The sequence below is a fragment of the Bos indicus genome, chromosome 18 (assembly GCF_029378745.1).
Source record: "Bos indicus isolate NIAB-ARS_2022 breed Sahiwal x Tharparkar chromosome 18, NIAB-ARS_B.indTharparkar_mat_pri_1.0, whole genome shotgun sequence".
NCBI lineage: Eukaryota > Metazoa > Chordata > Mammalia > Artiodactyla > Bovidae > Bos > Bos indicus.
The window spans coordinates 55,823,908-55,843,121 of NC_091777.1; the positions used below are offsets into that span (position 1 = coordinate 55,823,908).

Sequence of the window (19,214 nt, forward strand, 5' to 3'; positions counted from 1 at the left end):
CTCCTTGAGGGCTCCAACCCTCTCCCTCCCCCCTACTCCGTTCCCCAATAATATACAGAAGACTGTTAGCATCCAAAATCTTTTTAATAACACGGTAGACTCTCGGGTTAGTTTTTGTAGCCACGGCTGGCTCGTCGGCCTCTGGCACGCTCGAACTTCCGGCCCTTGGAGCGGACGTAGGGTCTGCAGGGAGAGAAGGGGCCCATGTAGAGAGTCAGGGACTGCTGGGGCCTGCCAGCCAGTTGGGAGTTGAGAAACATCTGCTCTAACAGAGCAGCACGGGGACACCAGCAGAGGGCCTCACTCAACTGAGGCAGGGTCAGCAGGAAAGCCTGGCAGCACAGGAAGCCAGATGGCCAGGAGTGGCTGAAGGGCCTCCACTAGGCCCTGGGGGTGTCAACCAGGGCGCCCCAGAGCTGGACAAGATGCAGGCCCCACCCGAGGGGGGACAGGCCCTGAAGAACCCACACCAGTGATGCTGGCTGGGCAGGAAGCTCAATACCCAAACAACAGAGCTTTAAGCAGAGCCATGAAGGAAAAGCGGAGATTCTAGGCTGACAGAAATAGCTGGAAGCATGGCGAGGCCGACGTGCAGGGTATACTCACTTGGTGTGGCTATGCGGGGTTCCTGGGGCCTTGCCGAAATGCCTGTACACCTCTCGGCCCTTACGAGGACCTAGGGAAGGGGAGGAAGGGGTGGCTCAGGCTGATCCAGGCTGGGGTGTGGGGGAGGGCTGTCCCTGACCTCCCAGACCCAGAAAGGGAAAGGCTGCAGGAGCCCCATGGCCCGGCCCCTAGAGCCACTCACCAGAGAGGAGGACGGTGCCACAGCCCTTGGGGGAGTCCAGGGCCAGCTGGTCGAAGGTGAGGATCTTGCCCCCGGCCTTGAGGATGCGACTCCGGGCGCGGCTGCTCACTCGCAAAGCACACACCTAGGGGACAGAGGACGGGCGAGGTCAGAGCCCCCTGGACGGCGACCCAGGAGCTGCTGGGACCTCCGGTCCGCTGCCCAGACCCAGCAGGAGTTCCGGCTGCTTATTCTGCCTGATAACCAACTACTGGAGCCAAACGCCCGAGCCCTAAGAATGCAGCCATTCTTACCAGTTTACATTTAGAACCCCCCCTGACACCACAAACCTAAGCCAGTACACAGGTGAGAAAACTGAAGCAGAGATACTGTGGAAAACTGTCCAGAGATAACAAAGTGGCAGAGTGAGCACCATCAGCAGGGCCTCAGAAGGGGCTTGCCCAGGGATGCCCGCCATCAACACCACCCCCCTGCAATTCAGGCTTCATGCCTGCCTCACCCGGAGGCGAGATGAGCCTCACGGCACCACAGCAGGACAAGGACCTCAGCGTGACCCACACACCGTGCTCCTGAGCCACACCTCCCGACTCACCTTCAGTTTGGGCACCTCCTGGACACGAACATCATCGGTTATAGTCCCCACGACCACAGCTGTTTTGCCCTCCCGGCCAGGAAGCTTCATCTTCCGGATCTGGGATGGGCGCAGGGGAAGGGGGCAGTGATATACACATTAAACAAGTTCCCTCCGGCGCTTAAATCCACCCCACCAATCCAGGCATCCCAAGGGCCAACAGTTGTGCCTCATTTGGGCTAAACCCACCCATGCCACCCCTCTCTAACTACCACAACAAGCCTAATCTCAGGTCCAGCCTGCAGAAACCTCCAAAAAATGTGCAAACAGATCTCTTACAGAAAGCTTTTGATATAGAGGGCTTGCTTTAAGACTTCAAGCCTCAGGAAGATTTCATAAAAGACACTGTAAACTGCACCCCTACGCAATTGTGAGGAAGAAAATGAGGCCAAGCCAGTCCAACACTCCCACTATACAGCTTCCATCGGAGGGATCAGAGTTCTGCACCCACCACTGGATGAAGTTAAGCCATAATAGCCAGGCTGCTACCAGAGAGCTCCAAGCCCACCCTTCCTCTCGAAGTCGGGCTCCAGACATGACCCAGTTGCTCCCCTAGGTTGGCTAAGCCCCAGTATCAGCCCCTCACCATCCGGGAAAGAGAGAGCGGTGGCCTGTTGGTGCGGCTCATGAACAATCTCTTGAGGACAACCTGATTGAAGGTGGAGTTGGTTCGTCTGGCCAGGAACCTATACAGCTGGAGCGGAAGAAAAATAAAGAGTGAGAACCCAGGGCAGCCCAGCCCACCCCCTCCCTCCCAGCTTTCTAACAAAGGAGGAAACAGATGATTGAGGCTTTCCCCCATCCCAGAGCCCTAGGGAAAGAGCTGGCCGAGTCCTGCCCGGCCAGGGACCCAGAAACCCCCCACACCACCCCCAGCTGTGAACAGGCCCAGAGACTGAAAACGCTGGAATCTCCAGCAGCTCTGGGAAAGCAGCAGACTCGTGCCTGTGCTGCAGGCTCCTGCAGGGAGCCTGTGACCGAAACCAGCATGGAGGCCCTGGAAGTTCTGTTTCTGGGGTGGTCTTGATGAGGGGTCTCTGCCCCAACCTCACCTTGACCAACAGCCTCAGGTAAATGTCCTGGCTCTTGGGCTCCTTGCGTCGAACCTTTCGGTCCTTGTTGTGGCGGATGTCAACTCCCTGAAGGGGTGAAGGAAGGAAGACCATGAACCCAACTCTCATTTGGCAGATTCCACATAAACAATTTCAGTTATTCCTTACCTGCGAGAAACAGCTAAAGGCGCAGTCTCTGGAGATAACCAACCCCAGACTCACACTGAGAACAATCTGGGAAAATCACTTAAAACTCACTGGGTCTCAAGTCACAAGAGGGAAAGAGTGCTAATTTTACACAGTAAGCTGTCAGCTCAGCACAATGACCTTAATAGCACCCCTATTAACTCAAATTTTTAGTTCTTTAGCAGCTATGTTTTTCAAAAATATAAGTACCATTTAACCTCTCAACGCCTGTTTCCACACGTGGAGCGTTATCAGAAACACTTAAACCGAGGATGACTTTAAGTTATCATAAAAGCAACGAGCCTTTTTTTCAAGTCCTCTGTACAGAACCAGTCTTAAAACGACTTTTCAAGCATTATCTTCTTGACTCCAGAAACCTGAGCAGGTCCTTTCCCACTCTAGTGCTAAGAATGCTGAAGGAGGCCCACAATTTCCACCACAGCCTCTGCCTGCTCTCCTGCAAACTTCTTAGACTATGTCACGAATTGTAAAGAACGACTTGTTAATAGCTCTCATTCATCCAGCATTTAGGTATGCAAAGACCCTTGGTGAGCACTTTCTGTGAGCACTTTTTACCCAACTCACATCTTTGAAACAAAATTACTGGGTCTCCAACTAACAGATAAATGCTTTCCAGTCGCAGGGAATGCAGAGGGTAGGGAATTTAATCTCGAACGGAAGCCCGCCTGGCCCCCAAACACGGGCACCAGGCGCTTGACGACACCTTCCACCAGCACCCAACTTTCCAGGCTGGGGAGTGACAGAATACAGGGGCCGCACAGACAAGAGTAGCTGTGGAACCAGTTCCTGGGCCCGAATCCTGGCTCCGCCACTTACTGGCACTGTGACCCTGATCATACTACTTAACCTTCTTGCCCCTCAATCTGGTCATCTACGATGGGACCTATATAATACAGGAGTACAGGAAGGGTGGGAGACTGAAGAAGCCCACCCCTGGCCTTCGGGCTTCCAAAACAGCTCCCCGTCGCGGGAGTCGCCTCCTTTGAACACCCGTGAACCCCTGCCTCCCTTTGGAACGTCCCCAGCCCGGGGCCGCAGTGGATGGCAGCGGATGGTCGAGCCCAGGACGCCGCAAAGCTAGCTCACCATGATGGCGCCTCCTCCTTAGCCAGATCCGGAAAGAGAAAGCAGATGCGCGATGGGCGGGGAAAGCCTTCAGCGTATTGCGCCTACTTGACATCACTTGGGCGACGGGGCGCTCTACTATGACTCACGCCTCTCTATGGTGAATCAGAAGGCCAGCTAGATGGGCGTTTCCGGAATTGAGTGGAGGAGCATCTAAAAGGGAACCAAGGGCTGCTCCAAGGACGGAAGGACCCGCACGTCGGGGGCCTCTCTAGCCCTATCCACGCCCTGTTCTTTATAGTCTTCCGGAAGAAAAGGCTCTCGGAGCGAGAGAGATGTCGCGCGGAGCTAGTAAGTGGCGTCGCGCGGTGACGCTCTGGCCCGACGCCGACGGCCTCTCTGTGGCTCCCGGAGGACCCAGAGAGCCGAGTGTTAGAGGTGAGGAGGCGGAGCTGTCTGGCTAGTCTGGACCTCGGGAAACCTCTGACCTCAAGCTTTGGGCGTTTCCTCAAGAGGCTCTCCTCTGTCCTATTGCTGGCTGCACCTCTCAGGTGAGGCTGCAGCTCGGGAAGTCTTACTTGATATGTAACCCAAGATCATCTTGCTGCAGCTTCGTTTGTGGCATCCCGTATTTCCAGTTTTTAGGTTCACCTTCTCCCTCTGCCCTTAGATGGCCCTTCCCTGAACCCTACTTGCCCCTGCCATCGGGAGGCTGCTTTTCCCAGTGGGAAAGATTCAGGTGGTCCAGCGTGTTTCAGTTTGAGGGATGTGCACGGTTCTGGAGCGTAGAGGAGGCAAGCTGAGGCCCCCCGGGCTTTGGGGATGGGGTGTAGAGAGGGGATGGGTAAAAAAAGACTCCTGAAAGAGAGGGGAGGGGAGCCTTAGAGGGAGACAGAGATTCCAAGAGGAGGAGGAATGGAGACCGAGAAGGGGAGTGGACAGAAAGCTGAGGTGATGAATTGGTGACCCGGGAGAGTGAGAAGACCTAGAAAGAGGGAAGGTGGAGATCCAGAGAGGAGCAGAGACATAGAAAGATGGTGACATCGTTTGTAAACTAATTCAGTTCGTGGCTTTGCTGTTAATCCTTACTAATGGCGTGACCTTGGGCAAGTCGTGTAACTTCTCAGTGCCTTGCTTTTTTTATCTGGAAAAGGAGGATGATAGTAGGCCTGGCACATAGAGTGTTTTGGAGCATTTCGTTTAAAAATTAGTTTAAAAGCTCAGGACAATGTTTGGTTCATAATAAGTGCTTGCTAAAAATTAGTATCTATTCTTGTTATTGACTTTACTGGATGGGACCAGATGGGCTGGTTGGGGCAGTAATGAAACTTCTTCCTTGTGGAAGCCCTGCCTCCAGGGCCTGTAGTATTCCTATAATAGCTTGGCTTCCTTTACTTTGCCCTTCAGGCTCCTACTTACTTCTTCACAGAGCCACAGACCAAACCTGCACCATAAGCCCTGACTCCTTGCCCATACCACCCACCCATGGCCTCTGAACCAGGCCCAGCGTCTTGCTGACATGGTAACACAGTGGAGGACCAGCAGATGAATGGAAACCTTGAAGCAGAGGAGCGGCAGGACCAGGTAAGGGTCTATGTGAAAGTCAAGATAACCAAAGCACGGGACAGTTTTCTTTTCCTTGTCCCTGTGTCCCTGTGTCTTTGAGTCTCAGCCTCTTTGATCACTGTATCTTTCTTTTTCCTGGAGCCCTAAGCACACACACTGTGTTTCTCGGTCTCTCCATCTTACTGGGTGTCTGTCCCTCTCTCAGGGTCATTCTTTGGCACATATTATCTGGTGCTGTTGCTGTTTTCAGTTGAACACTAGGTACATTGTTTTGCAGTGAATGAACTTCATCCTCCATTTATCTCTCTGTAGCAAGCTCAGTCCCTGTCTCCTTCAGCATGTGTCTTTCTATCTACAGTTCTGTTTCTAGATCACCTGATATTATTCTTGCCTTATTTCTTTCAGTTTCCTCATGTCTTTGCCTCTCTATGTCTCTTTGTCAACATGTTTGCTTTCTGCCTCTTGGTCTCAGTTCCTCTCAGCCTCCAACATTCTCTCCATCCCTCACCTTTGACCGAGATACATATCTCTCTCAGATACTGTCTCTCCCATTCTCTTTCCTGTCTTGCCGTTTCACTGGGCAAATATTTATGCCATGATGTCCCCAGTTTTTGCCCAAGGTAAACAGTTTGTGAATTAATGAGCCTCTCCTTCCTGGATTTCATTCCAAAAGTGTCTGTCCCCATCTCTCTATGCGTCCATCATTTTCTGGGTTTTCTTATGTCCTTACCTTGCACATTCTTAATTCTGTTGTCTTTGTTTGTTTATATCTCTTTTCTGCTCTATGTCTAAGTGTGTTTCTGCCTCTGCTGCTTTTTTACTGTTTTTGCATATCTCTGCTCTTTGTTAGATGTGTTAAGATCATTCTCTATCTGCAGTTAAAGACCTCCTCCCCCACGCCCCCTTCTCTTTTATAAACTCAAAGAATGGGACAGGCCCACGTGCCCTCAATAAAGATGGCGACAGTGGCGCTGGCCATAGGACCGTGTAGCCGCCTCTGCTGCGCCTGTGCCCTCACCTATAATGGCGGCTGATCTCGCGAAAGGCGATACCCCGCCCAGTTCTCCAGCGCTTCCGCGGCAAGCCCTTGCGCAAAGCTCGCAAGTCGACTGGTCACGCCCCTGCACGCTCTCACTGGTGCAATTCAGGCCGGCCGCGCGGCCATTGGCTGAGCGGATGCACACCCCCCCCCCCCCCCCCCCCCCGCCCACCCCTGGGTCTGGGGCGGACAGTTGACGATGACTAGAGGGGCTGTGTGAAGGACCACCCGGCATGTGAGGAGGGCCCGGGGCCGGGACATGGGCCCAAGTCAGGAGGACTCAGGGACCAAGAGGAACCTATACGCAGGCCCGAGACAGGGGTACTAGTGGTGTGGGGTGGAGATGGAGAACCAGAACCAGGACTGAGAGATCCAGGAATGAAAACTCAGGTCTGGAGCCGGGTTCTGGAAATGGGGTGGGGACGAAGGCCCGGAACCCAGGGAACCGGAGACAGAGACTTAGGCTTATTGATTGGGGGGAACCTATGGATGAAGACCAGGCCAGCAGCCTGGGGACCTAGGGACAGAATCGCAGGCCAAGGACTGGGGGAGATCTAGGGCTCCGTGCAAACTGATTTAAGGTAAGGGGAGGGGGCGCGGTCAATGCAAGTTTATGGGTGAACCTTGAAGAACCCCCCTGGGTCGGAGACAGAGGTCACTCCTAAGAGTGAGTCCACAGATGGGGGTGTGTCTGGGGCAGGTCTGGGCCTGGGGTAGGTGAGGGGCAGAACTGATAGGTGACTGGGTGGGCGGGGCAGTGGGGAACAAAGGTGAGCAGGAAGGAGGAGGCAGGAACTGGGCAGAGGGCAGGGGGAGGGATCTCAGGCCCAGCTCCCAGTCTCTCCCTGGAGAGCAGGCGGCCAGACGCCCAGGTCAGTGCTTGAGGTTCACCTCTTGGCCTCTGTCCCTTGCAGGTTCCCACATGTGGCTCTCCCTCTCCAACCCCTTAGTTCCCCCATGTCACACCCTTTCTCAGTCTTTCCAGGTACTGCACCCCCTATCTCCTGCCTCTTGTGTGTCTTTCTCTTCACTGTTGTCTTTCTGATCCTCGGTGCACCTCTGGGCCCCTACACTCTTCCTTGCTCTCTAAATATCTTTCATTGTATTAGGTTTCATCTCACTGAAGCTGTTTGTCTCCTCTCAGTGTTTCTCTCGCTCTCAGCCCTTGTCTTCTGTGTCTGAGTGTGTGCATGTGTGTCTGCTCAGTCGCTCAGTCGTGTCTGACTCTCTGTGACCCCATGGACTGTAGCCCGCCAGGCTCCTCTGTCTGTGGAATTCTCCAGGCAAGAATACTGGAGTGGGTTGCCATTTCCTACTCCAGGGGATCTTCCTGACCCAGGAATTGAACCCACACCCCTTGTGTCTCCTGCACTGACAGGCGGACCCTTTACCGCTGAGCCACCAGGGAAGCTCCATTGGCATGTAGTATTGAATGATTATTGGGGGAATAAAGGAATGAATCTTTGCGTGCCTGGGTACGGACCATGCCAGATGCTGGCCCTCTTGTCCACCTGGCCTCTGCCCCGTGTCCTCAAGAGTCTTCCCACACTCTGTCTGGGCCTGTCTCCCTCTGGTGCTTCCGTCTTGCCTGTTGGCACCCCTCGCCTCACTATCTCCTCCTGTCCACAGGCCCTGCCCGTGCTCCCCTCTGCCCACCACAGGGCTCCTGGACTCTGACTCCTGCCCTCCTTCCTCTCCCACAGAGGCCAGAGCAGGAGCTGACCTGGAGCTGGGGCTACCGGCCTAGAAGCGCCCTGGACAGGGTCAAGGCCATGGCCCCCCCACCGCCACTGGCCCCCAGCACCCCACTCCTGCATGGCGAGTTTGGCTCCTACCCAGACCGCGGCCCACGCTTCGCCCTCACTCTCACACCACAAGCCCTGCACATACAGCGGTTGCGCCCAAAGCCCGAGGCCCGGCCCCGGGGTGGCCTGGTCCTGCTGACCGAGGTCTCAGGCTGCTGCACCCTGCGGAGCCGAAGCCCCCTGGACTCAGCAGCCTACTTCTGCGTCTACACCTACCCCAGGGGCCGGCGCGGGGCCCGGCGCAGAGCTGCACGCACCTTCCGGGCCGACGGGGCAGCCACCTACGAGGAGAACCGCGCTGAGGCCCAGCGCTGGGCCACTGCCCTCACGTGTCTGCTCCGTGGACTGCCACTGCCTGGGGACGGGGGTGAGGCACTGGGCAGCCTCTCTGTCCTAAGGCCACCTCGGTGTCTCTGCGGCTCTCCCTCTGTGGGCATCTCTGTGTCTCCTTTTCTGTGTGTCTGTCTGTGTGATGTGTCCCTCTGGCTTCGTCCTGAAAGAGTGATATACAGACAGGGATGGGCTACAGAAGGAACAAAATCACAGGCAGAGAAGTCATGTTTGCTGCTCTTGCAAGATTTCAGTCTGTTCCCTTCCCCTTCCCCCCCGGGTCCTGACCACAGATGAATCAGAGGCTCCTGGGCTGGTGAGAGCAGCCAACTGAGACGTGTTCCTGGGCCTGGAGATGGCATCTCATCCAGCTCTGGTTGGGGGGGCGGGGTTGGGATCAAAGAAGGCTCTCGGGCAGAGACCGCCACCCAGGGTACTCAGATGGCACAAGGAGGTAAAGGTTCCGTGGTCCCCAGGTGGTGGGTTTCCTTGGTCCTGACCGCTTCCCACAGTGGAGTAACCTGACCCGGGGCCCAGGTGTTTGGGGGTGTGGAAGGTGGAAACAGCTCTCCTCCTTCCTCCCTCCCTCGAGTCCAAAGGGCACTGGGATTAGACTCCCCTGCGCTGCCTTTGTCTCCTCACCTGGGGGTGGTGGGTGCACGGGGCTGTACACCTGGGCCTGAACGGGTGAGGCCTGGGAGGAAAAAGCTGGACTTGCAGGTTTTGATGCCAGCCTTCCACCAGAGCTCCACTGGGGCTATTTGCAGTTACTGTTTCTGAGGTGAGGGGCCTGGGTCCCTGACCTCTGTAGACTCCTTCCCCTCTCTCTGCAGAAATCACCCCGGACCTCCTGCCTAGGCCGCCCCGATTGCTCCTATTGGTCAATCCCTTTGGGGGGCGGGGCCTGGCCTGGCAGTGGTGTAAGAACCATGTGCTGCCCATGATCTCCGAAGCGGGGCTGTCCTTCAACCTGATCCAGACAGGTAAGGGCAGTGTCAGGAGGGAGGTGGGAGCTGGGGGCTAGGGGGTTGGGGGAGTCCGGGGGTTGGGGGTTGGGGTGGGGTTGAGGGGGTGTGGGGTGGGTTCAGGGGTTGTGGAAGAGCCCGCCTCACTTCTGGTTCCCCACGTTAGAACGACAGAACCATGCCCGTGAGCTGGTCCAGGGGCTGAACCTGAGCGAATGGGACGGCATCGTCACAGTCTCGGGAGATGGGCTGCTGTATGAGGTAGGGCAGGACCACCCTTCCTCAAACCTGAGCCCTGGGGTCTGCGGGGGCCAGGACCAACACCCGGGTGTCCGGTCTCCCACCCTCCAGGTGCTGAATGGACTCCTACAACGCCCCGACTGGGAAGAGGCTGTGAAGACCCCCGTGGGCATTCTCCCCTGTGGCTCGGGCAATGCGTTAGCAGGAGCCGTGAACCGGCATGGGGGGTAGGTGGGAGGAGCCCTGCTGGGATAAGGGGCCTAGTCCATCTGCTTTGCAGCCCTCCCCTGCCACCCCACCCCTCGACATTTTTGCCTGCCTTGTTCCAAGCAGTCTCCCTAGTGCCTAGAACTGTGCCTGGCACACAAAAGGCACGCAGTGAAGGTTTATGCAGTGAAAGAACTGACAGGGAACCTGGCCCAGTAAGAGGAGCCCGCCTGGAGGTGGCCAGATGGCTATGTGTGGGCCCAGGCCTGGTTCCCCGCCGCCCCCACCTTGTCTGCTTCCCTGCCAGTCCGTGTCCCGTGCACGCCCCTCCCCCGCTGGTCTGGGCACGGAGTGTCTCACCAGCCCTGTTTACTCTTTCCTGCTGTGTCTGTCCATGTCTGATTGTGAAGATTTGAGCCTGCCCTGGGCATTGACCTGCTACTCAACTGCTCCTTACTGCTCTGCCGGGGTGGCAGCCACCCGCTGGACCTGCTCTCCGTGACTCTGGCCTCCGGCTCCCGCTGTTTCTCTTTCCTGTCTGTGGCCTGGGGCTTCGTGTCAGATGTGGACATCCAGAGCGAGCGCTTCAGGGCCCTGGGCAGTGCTCGCTTCACGCTGGGCACAGTCCTGGGCCTTGCCACGCTGCACACCTACCGCGGCCGCTTCTCCTACCTCCCTGCCACTGTGGAACCCGCCTCGCCTGCCCCTGCCCATGGCCTGCCAAGGGCCAAGTCAGAGTTGACCCTGGCCCCGGCCCCAGCCCCACCCGTGGCCCACTCACCCCTGCATCGCTCAGTGTCAGACCTGCCCCTGCCCCTGCCTCAGCCTGCCCTGACCTCCCCTGGCTCACCTGAACCCCTGCCCATCCTGTCTCTCAACGGTGGGGGCCCAGAGCTGGCTGGGGACTGGGGTGGGGCTGGGGATGCCCCACTCTCCCCGGACCCACTGCTGCCCTCGCCCCCGGGGACCCCCAAGGCAGCTCAGCTCTCACCCATCAGCGAGGGGGCCTCAGAAATGGCAGCATCCTCTGGGCTCCCACCTCCCACCCCTGGTGCCCCAGTATCCATCTCTGCTGGGGGACCACCTGATCACCTGCTCCCTCCTCTAGGCACTCCGCTACCCCCAGGCTGGGTGACGATGGAGGGAGACTTTGTGCTTATTTTGGCCATCTTACCCAGCCACCTGGGGGCTGACCTCGTGGCGGCCCCCCACGCGCGCTTTGACGACGGCCTGGTGCACCTGTGCTGGGTTCGCAGCGGCATCTCGCGGGCGGCGCTACTGCGCATGTTTCTGGCCATGGAGCGTGGTACCCACTTCAGCCTGGGCTGTCCGTACCTGGGCTACGCCGCAGCTCATGCCTTCCGCCTAGAGCCGCTCACGCCCCGCGGCGTGCTCACGGTGGACGGGGAGCAGGTGGAGTACGGGCCATTGCAGGCGCAGGTGCATCCTGGCCTCGGTACATTGCTCACGGGTCCTCCAGGCTGCCCTGGGCGGGAAGCCTAAAGCCGACCAAGTTTGGGGCCCGCCAGGGGCGGGGCTTACATTCCCAAAGGGGCGGAGCCTGAGCTAGGGGGCATGGCGAGGCTGCTGGAGTTGGCCCGGAAGCCGCACACCAGTCCCTGCCCCAACTCAGGATTGCGCCCTACCCTAGGGGACCAGAGGTGATGCTGGAGGGTGTCCCGAACTCCAGGGGCTTGGGGTCGGCAGGGTCACGGAGAAATGGGCTCGCCCCAAGGGTAGTGCCTGATCAATGAGGGCGGGGTACACTCCAGGTCCTCGTGCCCTGCTCGTAGAAAGCCAGGTCGGCTGAGGGCGGAGCCTGTCTTAACGCGTCTTAACGCGTCGTCCAGTGACTCGACCTGGAATGTACAGGCCGGGGAGGCCTTAGCTAATTGGCCCCGTCTACTCCGGTGCCTCCACCAAGCTGGCCAATCAGCCCGGGAGGGGCAGGTTCCCCGGGCCGGCGCTCCGATTTGCACTAATGTTCCTCTACCCCCGGGTGGGGAAGTTCGTGTCCTGTCTTCTGTGCGTTCCCCCAGCCCCAATCTTCAAAGCAATTGAAAAGGTCTATGCAATAAAGGCAGTGGCTTCGTTCCTCTCAGGTCCTCGCCCCTTCCTCCATCCGGCAGCCCCTGGGAGGGATCGGATCTCTGGGCACTCCTGCCTTAAGGACTGAAGCCCAGACCTGCCCATGGACTGCAGCCAGCGTGACCCACTGGCCTTTAACTAGGGCGAGGGAGCTGCCTCCTCCCCCACGACAGCTGGCTCTGGGGTTCTCAAGATTTATTCAGGATTGTGTTAACGGAGGCGGTGGGAGGATGGGGGGCACACTGAGGACCTTCCCCGCCCCCGTGAGGGAGCGGGGAGGCTCGCTTTTTCTTAAAAATATAAATGTATTTATCTGCATCATCACGTCCCTGGGGCACCCAGTTGGCCGGCCCATGGGCCACAGGGCAGGGAAGGGAAGAGGGTATCAGGGCACAAGTCTGAGCGAGGCGGAGGAGAGCTCCGCCTGGAGGGTGGGGGAGGCCTCACAGGGCACCGTGCTGGGCCTGGTATCGGGACAGCACAGCGCGGTAGTGGGACAGCTCCTGGCGCACGGCCACCACCTCCTGCCGCAGCAGGGCGTTCTCCTTCTCCAGGAAGGCCGCCCGCACCGATATCTGGTTCTCCTTGAGCCTCCGGGCGTCGCGGGACCGCTTGGCTGCCTCGTTATTCTTGTACCGTCGGCTCCAGTATTTCTCGTCCTGGGTGGGCAGGAAAGCACTGAGGTCCAGAGGAACCCAACCCCAGCGACAGAAGGGAGGAACAGCTTTGCTTGTGCCTTCTGGGACCAGACTAGAGCTAAAAGAGCCCCCACCACCCCCAGGGGGCTGCTTCTCGCCCAGCAGTGGAGCCGAAAGGAAACTAGGTCTCAGTGGATGGATGGGTACCCAAGGGTCTGGCCTTCTAGAGCCCTTGTTGCTAAGCAAAGTGGACCCATAGCAACAGCTAAGGCAGGAGATAGCCTCCTACCTTAAGCAACTGAGCTTTATAGTCTCCACTGTGCAAAGCAGACCCAAGCTCTTCTCACTTGACAAAAGGCCTGCAGTTAGCTCCCCGTTTGCTAAGGATACTGGTTCCCTAGCAACAAGGCCTTCAGGGCCTGAGGGTGTCTCCTAGTGAAAAGCCCTATACATCACCTTTTCAGATCCTGGTTGCTCGGCTTCCTAGTGATGGGGTTTAGTGTCCCATAAAAACCTCTCAGACCTGGGCCCTTCTGACCTGGTTGCCAAGGCAATCTTATCCCTCCTCAGCAAACAAAAGTGAGGTATGTTAAGTTGCTTCAGTCGTGTCCAACTCTGTGCGACCCCATAGACGGCAGCCCACGAGGCTCCCCCGTCCCTGGGATTCTCCAGGCAAGAACACTGGAGTGGGTTGCCATTTCCTTCTCCAATGCGTGAAAGTGAAAAGTGAAAGTGAAGTCGCTCAGTCGTGTCCGACCCTCAGCAACCCCATGGACTGCAGCCTACCAGGCTCCTGTCCATGGGATTTTCCAGGCAAGAGTACTGGAGTGGGGTGCCATTGCCTTCTCCGGAAGTGAGGTGTAAGTGGTCCCAGTGACCACAGCCAGTCTCTGATGCACTGGCTCGATTACTGTCTTGTTTTTGGCCACACAGTGCAGCATGCAGGATCTTAGTTCCCCAACCAGGAACCAAAACTGTGCCCTCTGTGTTGGGAGCTCCGTGTCTTAACCACTGGACTGCCAGGGAAGTCCCTCTGACCCACTGGCTTTGCATAGAGGCCAGAGAGTTGCCTCCTCCCAACAGGCCCTGGATGCAAAAGGGTCTGTCCCGAGACCTTCCCATACCATCATGTTTAGAATTCTCCAGTCCAGAGAAGGAAATGGCAACCCACTCCAGTATTCTTGCCTGGAGGATCCCAGGGACGGGGGAGCCTGGTGGGCTGCCGTCTATAGGGTTGTACAGAGTCGGACACGACTGAAGCAACTTAGCAGCAGCAGTCCTTGAATTTGGCTGTGAGGGAGGACCACTCCTTAGTAACAAGGACCACCCAGAGCTCTGAAAGATGCCCAACCTCATTCCATTAAAGCCTAGTCCCTGCTTGCTAGGACAAATCCAGTTCCTAACAATAGAGCCCTGTGGCAGGAGAAACCACTGGTCTAGATTTGATTTATAGGCCGGTACTCACTGGGCTTCTCCGGTGGTGCTAGTGATAAAAAACGTGTTTGCCAATGCAGGAGACCTAAGAGACGTGGGTTCAACCCCTGGGTCAGGAAGATCCCCTGGAGGAGGGCATGGCAACCCACTCCAGTATTCTTGCCTGGAGAATCCCACGGACAGAGGAGGCTGGCGGGCTACAGCCCATAGGGTCGCAAAGAGTTAGACATGACTGAAATGACTTTGCATGCACACACGCCCTCACTCACTGGTTCAAGTAGTTGTGTCTTACACAAGGACATGGCAAGGTCCTGTGAGACCAGGCCCAGGCACCCCTTGTTAGGGAAGACCCCAGGCCTGGCAAAGACAAAGTGCTAGAGAGATGCAGTTACTGCCCCCAAAACCTCAAATCGGAATGTGGCCCTGGCTGCAAATGAGAACCTGAGGCCTCTCACCAGTGAGCCCAGAAAACAAGGCCTAGAGGGGCTGGCAAAGCCTTCATCCTAGGCAGATGCAATTGCCCTGAAAAAGTGAAAGTCGCTCACTTGTGTCCGACACTTTGTGGCCCCATGGACTGTAGCCCACTAGGCTCCTCTGTCCATGGAATTTGCCAGGCAAGAATGCTGGAGGGGGTAGCCATTCCCTTCTCCAGGGGAATATTCCCAACCCAGGGATCAAACCTGGGTCTCCTGTATTGCAGGTGGATTCTTTACTGTCTGAATCACCAGGGAAGCCCTATTGCCCTGAAGGATGCCCCAAACCAGAGATTAAAGGACTAACCCCGGCCAAGCTGGCTGCTCAGAAGAAACAAGCTGATACCCCATTCCGAAGGGATGCTATCCTTATCAAGTGTAGTGACTAGTAGACCCTGAGGCCTGCCACAGTGAGGGTTTTGGGTCCAATTGATAGGAGAAACTCCAATCCTGTAAAACCAGTCCCAGCAGGGCTGGCTGAGTCTGAGTCCCATAATGATTTCCTTTTCACAAATCTCGAGCCCAAAACTCCGCCCCCCGTGCAGCTGCCCATGGTCCTTGGCTGTAGGCTGGAAGAACGTGAGTGCTAATCCCAGTGAGAAACCCAGGTCTGACTGTGAAGCGAGGGCCATCCTGGGCTGTGGGGCCAGCATGCACAAGCCTGTGTCCCACACCCAGCAACGCTCACCTTCTGCTCCTCTGGCACCTGGATCTTCCTCGCCTTCTTCATGATTGGCTGGGGCTTGAGTTCCTCTTCAGAGAATCGGTGTCTCCGAGGGTCAAAGGTCTCATGGCCGGGAATGCTGGACAGGGCTAAATCTGCTGGGTCAGGCTCAAAGGTCATCAACACCTCCACCGTATCTGGGTCCACAGGGCTGGGTGTGTCCCGAGAGGTCAGGCCTTGGGGAAACAGAATGTGCCACCTGAGGGCGTATTTATTTGGAGAAGGGGTTCCCCAGATACCAAGGAAGGTCCTTATGGGATCAAACATAAAGCCCACCAGGGATTAACCTCCCTAATATAAAATATGAAGATTCCCTAAGCCACAAAGATGCTTAGCAATCATGAAACCAACTCCCACTTGTCACACAGGAAAACCAAGGCCCAATCCTATGTGACTTGCCCTAAGTAGCACAAGAACCTGGATCACTGCTTCTAAAAGCCTCAGGACTTCAGAGTTAGCTTCTTTCCTATAGTCCTATCCTTCTTAACTGAATCCCCGACCAAAGCCTAGATCCCAGGGAAAAGTGTTCTGATGACACTTCAAGTTAGATTCTTAAGAGTTATTAAGTCCGAAGAGTGAGAAAGCATAATGAGGTTGGTTCAAGCGTAAAGGCTGCCTGTATCTTTAAGAGAGAGCCAGCCGAGGCCAACTGAGGACACAGGTTCAGGGCCGAGTCACGTGCTGGCGCCTGCTTCCCGCCCCAACCCCCAGCCCCGCCGCCACGGGCGCCCTCACGTTTCTCCAGTCCCGCCCTCTCTCTCGTGATCGCGCGTGCGCGAAGCACGGAGCAGGGAGGAGGACTCACGTGGCGCGGGAATGTGCGGCTGGGAAGGGGAGGGCCTTAGTCCTGCCGGGAGGTCAGGGCCAGCATCAGGTGTGTCCGGGAATTCCCGACCCGCTGTCCGCCCGTGGCAACCCCAGGGTGCCCACCTTTCCTCTTGCTCCCTCTGCTCTCTAGGGAACACTCGAGGACGGCCCCCCTCTACATTCTCAGGTCCCAGACATTCTCGCCACTAGGATAAGCAAGATTCTGGGACCCCAGGGCACCTCTTGCAGGAATACAGAAAGCTCAGTCCTTGCCCCAGTCAATGAAAGACCTAGGATGGCGATCCCTTCTTAAGGACTCCCGGAATCCGGGGCGCCCCCCTCTCTCCACTATGGGGACCGAGGAAGCAGGACCGCCAGTCCCTTTTGTCCTGGAGAAACACGTCTGTGCGTCTGTGGCCGGCCCTTGTCTTTCTTGCTCGCAGAGGGCCTAGGAGTTCCGGCCTAGCCCAGTCGCACCGATTCCGGGCCCAGATTCTAGGGCGCAGTCCAGAATAAACTCCGGTAAATAACTCCGGTGTTCTGGGATCTCAGTCCCGACTCCTCGAGTATCCAGACCCTTTGTCCTCACGTCCCACATAAAAGTTCACACGACCTCACCACTGGGCAGGCTTCCTGGAACTTGGGGTCCCAAGTCCCTCATCTCCTATAGGTCCGGGAGACCCAGTTTCCTGATCTATTAGGGAACACAAAATCTGGACACCTCCCTCGACGTCTCCGGATTAGAGGTCACGGACTTCGGGGATGCAGCCTCAGTCCCACCGTCCCAAACCCTTGTGGCACAGCCCCGCCCTCTGGAGCCCAAGCCCCGCCCAACCGGGGCCCAGCCTCGCCCCCGCAGTCGCACCTGCGCGGTGGCCGCCGGCGGCCCCGAGGGCAGCCCGGGCGGGGGCGTGCCCGGGCGAAGAGCGAGGGGAGGCCGAGCCGCAGGAGCCGGGCCTCGGGGAAGGTGCGGGAGTGCGCACCGGTGAGGGCGCTGGCGACGGGCCGCCCGGGGGCGGCGGGCTGGGAGGAAGCCCGTGTTCCAGCAGGAAAGCGTCCAGGTCCACGTACTCCACGTCGCCGAACGGCAATGTCCGCTCCCACAGTAGCGGCGCCAACAAACCCGGGCCGGGCGCAGCCCCCGGGCGTCCCCTCGGGGACCCGCCGCCCACCACCGCCCCAGCTGAAGCATCCGCCGGGCCCGCCGTCTCCAGGCCCGGCCCGGGGACTGTTGCTGCTGGCGGGGACGCCTTGCGCTCCTTTTCCTTCAGGAGACCTGCAGGCCAGGGAAAGAGAGAGCAGGGTGGGGAGGAAGAGGAAGATCGAGATGAAGAATCAACTCCGAGTGGAGAGAAACGCGAGGAACAAGGGGGTAGATCCCCGCACCACAGAGATCCAGAGAGCGGGGACACAGAAAGGAGGTGGGACAACGAGAGCAAGGACCCAGAGGGAGGAGGAGATAGAGGCTCAGAGAGGGAGAGAGACCCAGAAAGCAAGAACAGAGACGGGAACGGTGGACCAGGAGAGCGGGGGAGACTCAGAAAGAGCCGAGGACAGGGATGCAAAGAGGGACGGGGACAGAGACCCAGGAAGGGGAGCGGAAGTTCAGAGGTAGGTGGAGGGTTGGGCAGGTGAGAGAAAAAAATGACAACTCTGTAATTCCTCTGTAATCTACAACCCCCACACCCAGCGCACCGTACCCCCTTCTCCCCGCCTCCACACTCTTTAAGGGGGCAGGAAGGGGCTCTATTCCTGGGGCACATTCCTCATCCCTAGACGCCATGTGACCCCAGGAGGCCCCGCCCAAGCCCGTGTAACAACCGTGTGAGTCTTCGACACACCCCCTCCCTTCTCCCTGGACCCCAGGGGTCCAGGCGCTCGGAACCAAAAGGAAGACGGAGCTGGGCCTAGAGTCTTGAGTCCTCGGGGTGGACTGGCATGAGGGCCGGTACTTTTGGGTCCTGGGAGATAGGGGTCTAAACACCTAAGTATCGGGGTATTTAAAGGTTGGACTTTAGGTATTTAAAGAGGATGGACTCTTGGCACTTAAAAGGTAGCTGGGACCCTCCCCGCACTTGAGTCCCTAAGGGAGTACGGTGTCTGAATTGGGTGAGACGGGGGCTAGAACTCACAGCTAGTTGGCTCTTTGGGCTTGCTGGTCCCCTGCAGAAGGCTTCGCAGCCCAAGCAGCGCTCCCCCACCAGGGGGGGCTCCAGTCGGGCCGCCCAGCAGCAGGGGGGCCGGGGTCCTCTCGCTCACAGGCCGCGCCATCGCCGGCACCTGCCCGCAGGCTCACGGATTCATGGAGAGGCGAACAGCTGGCTTGCCAGTCAGCGGCACACTCCGATGGTTCGGGCAAGTGTCTGCCCAGAGGCGGGCGAGCGTAGCTTGCAAGCCTCCAGTATCCAGAATACTGCAAATCCTAGGAGCGACGGGGATTTGCAGTCCTCGGTGCAGAAACGTGCAACTCAAGAGGGTCCCAGAAGAGCACACAGTCTGGGTGAGGGGGTGATCAAATCAGGCGGCCGGCTCTTTGCAACTGAGAGTTCAGGGGGACACAAGGCGCTCCTTCTATATGGTGGGCGAGCCTGGCTCTTGCAAAATCTGCAGCTCTCCCCAAGGAAGGAGCTTTGCAATCTGCACGGAGAGGTGTGCGCGGACCGCCGGGGGAGAGGGCAGAGGGAGGCGGCTGCCTTGAGGCGTGGCCAAAGCAAACTTCTTTCGCGGAAAAAAAAAAAAAAAAGCCAAACCAAAACACCCGACGCCACAGAGCGCACCCCTCCTCTCGGCCCCCACCCGACTCTGGCCTTGCACCCCAGCCCCGTGCCTCCCTCCAGCTGAAAGCGCGGGCCAATCGCGTCCTGACCCCTCGAGACGCACAGCCAATGGGACCCCGGGATCCGCCAAGGTCCAGAAGTGCGAGAGAGGGGCTCAGAGCGTGAAATTACCTTGCCTTTTGGAGGGAGGCGGGACCCTGACCTACATTTACCCAATGGGAGATGGCTCTGGGGGCGGGACCGTGACCCACTTCGGGCCAATGAGGCAGACGGGAGGGGGAAGCACATGGCTCTGCGCGTGCTGCCTGCCTGGGAGGGTGGGTAATTGGGTGGGAGGGGAGAAGCGCTGCTTAAAGGA

General features: G+C 57.8%; 3 protein-coding genes across 15 annotated transcripts; 1 reads left to right on the forward strand and 2 right to left on the reverse strand.

Annotated features, from left to right (window-relative positions):
- Positions 1–65: 65 nt before the first annotated feature.
- RPL18 (ribosomal protein L18) lies at positions 66–3,898 on the reverse strand. The gene is made up of 7 exons (XM_019979280.2): positions 3,785–3,898; positions 2,492–2,578; positions 2,026–2,133; positions 1,401–1,499; positions 809–932; positions 607–676; positions 66–183 (listed from the first exon to the last, which is right to left on the reverse strand). Exons 1-7 carry the CDS (start codon positions 3,785–3,787, stop codon positions 108–110), a joined length of 567 nt encoding a protein of 188 aa, XP_019834839.2. The 5' UTR covers positions 3,788–3,898; the 3' UTR covers positions 66–107.
- A 167-nt stretch (positions 3,899–4,065) lies between these two features.
- On the forward strand, positions 4,066–12,016 carry SPHK2 (sphingosine kinase 2). Of its 12 annotated transcripts, none has more exons than XM_019979267.2 (7): positions 4,066–4,314; positions 5,171–5,347; positions 8,072–8,540; positions 9,337–9,486; positions 9,635–9,729; positions 9,820–9,935; positions 10,326–12,016. In XM_019979267.2, exons 2-7 carry the CDS (start codon positions 5,309–5,311, stop codon positions 11,416–11,418), a joined length of 1,962 nt encoding a protein of 653 aa, XP_019834826.2. In that variant the 5' UTR covers positions 4,066–4,314; positions 5,171–5,308; the 3' UTR covers positions 11,419–12,016. The 12 variants fall into 12 exon arrangements, with proteins under 12 accessions (XP_019834826.2, XP_019834827.2, XP_019834829.2 ...); XM_019979268.2 differs by having other exon boundaries at positions 5,193–5,347; XM_019979270.2 differs by having other exon boundaries at positions 4,066–4,201.
- A 167-nt stretch (positions 12,017–12,183) lies between these two features.
- On the reverse strand, positions 12,184–18,996 carry DBP (D-box binding PAR bZIP transcription factor). 2 transcript variants are annotated; one of them, XM_019979278.2, is made up of 4 exons: positions 18,212–18,996; positions 16,945–17,355; positions 15,237–15,448; positions 12,184–12,662 (listed from the first exon to the last, which is right to left on the reverse strand). In XM_019979278.2, exons 1-4 carry the CDS (start codon positions 18,348–18,350, stop codon positions 12,447–12,449), a joined length of 978 nt encoding a protein of 325 aa, XP_019834837.2. In that variant the 5' UTR covers positions 18,351–18,996; the 3' UTR covers positions 12,184–12,446. The 2 variants fall into 2 exon arrangements, with proteins under 2 accessions (XP_019834837.2, XP_070627517.1); XM_070771416.1 differs by lacking the exon at positions 18,212–18,996 and having other exon boundaries at positions 16,945–18,205.
- Between the last annotated feature and the right edge of the window lie 218 nt (positions 18,997–19,214).

Excerpts from the sequence above, each read along its gene's own strand:
- RPL18 (XM_019979280.2), bottom strand. Across the intron at positions 2,134-2,491 it reads ACCTGAGGCTGTTGGTCAAG|CTGTATAGGTTCCTGGCCAG; the intron begins GTGAGGTTGGGG and ends CTTCCGCTCCAG. Across the intron at positions 1,500-2,025 it reads CGCTCTCTCTTTCCCGGATG|ATCCGGAAGATGAAGCTTCC; the intron begins GTGAGGGGCTGA and ends CGCCCATCCCAG.
- SPHK2 (XM_019979266.2), top strand. The coding sequence starts at position 7,291 with ATGTGGCTCTCCCTCTCCAACCCCTTAGTTCCCCCATGTCACACCCTT. Across the intron at positions 9,487-9,634 it reads CTTCAACCTGATCCAGACAG|AACGACAGAACCATGCCCGT; the intron begins GTAAGGGCAGTG and ends TCCCCACGTTAG. Across the intron at positions 9,730-9,819 it reads GAGATGGGCTGCTGTATGAG|GTGCTGAATGGACTCCTACA; the intron begins GTAGGGCAGGAC and ends CCCACCCTCCAG.
- DBP (XM_070771416.1), bottom strand. The coding sequence starts at position 17,842 with ATGTGCCCCAGGAATAGAGCCCCTTCCTGCCCCCTTAAAGAGTGTGGA. Across the intron at positions 15,449-16,944 it reads CGCCGGCGGCCACCGCGCAG|GCCTGACCTCTCGGGACACA; the intron begins GTGCGACTGCGG and ends TGTTTCCCCAAG. Across the intron at positions 12,663-15,236 it reads AGGTGCCAGAGGAGCAGAAG|GACGAGAAATACTGGAGCCG; the intron begins GTGAGCGTTGCT and ends CTGCCCACCCAG.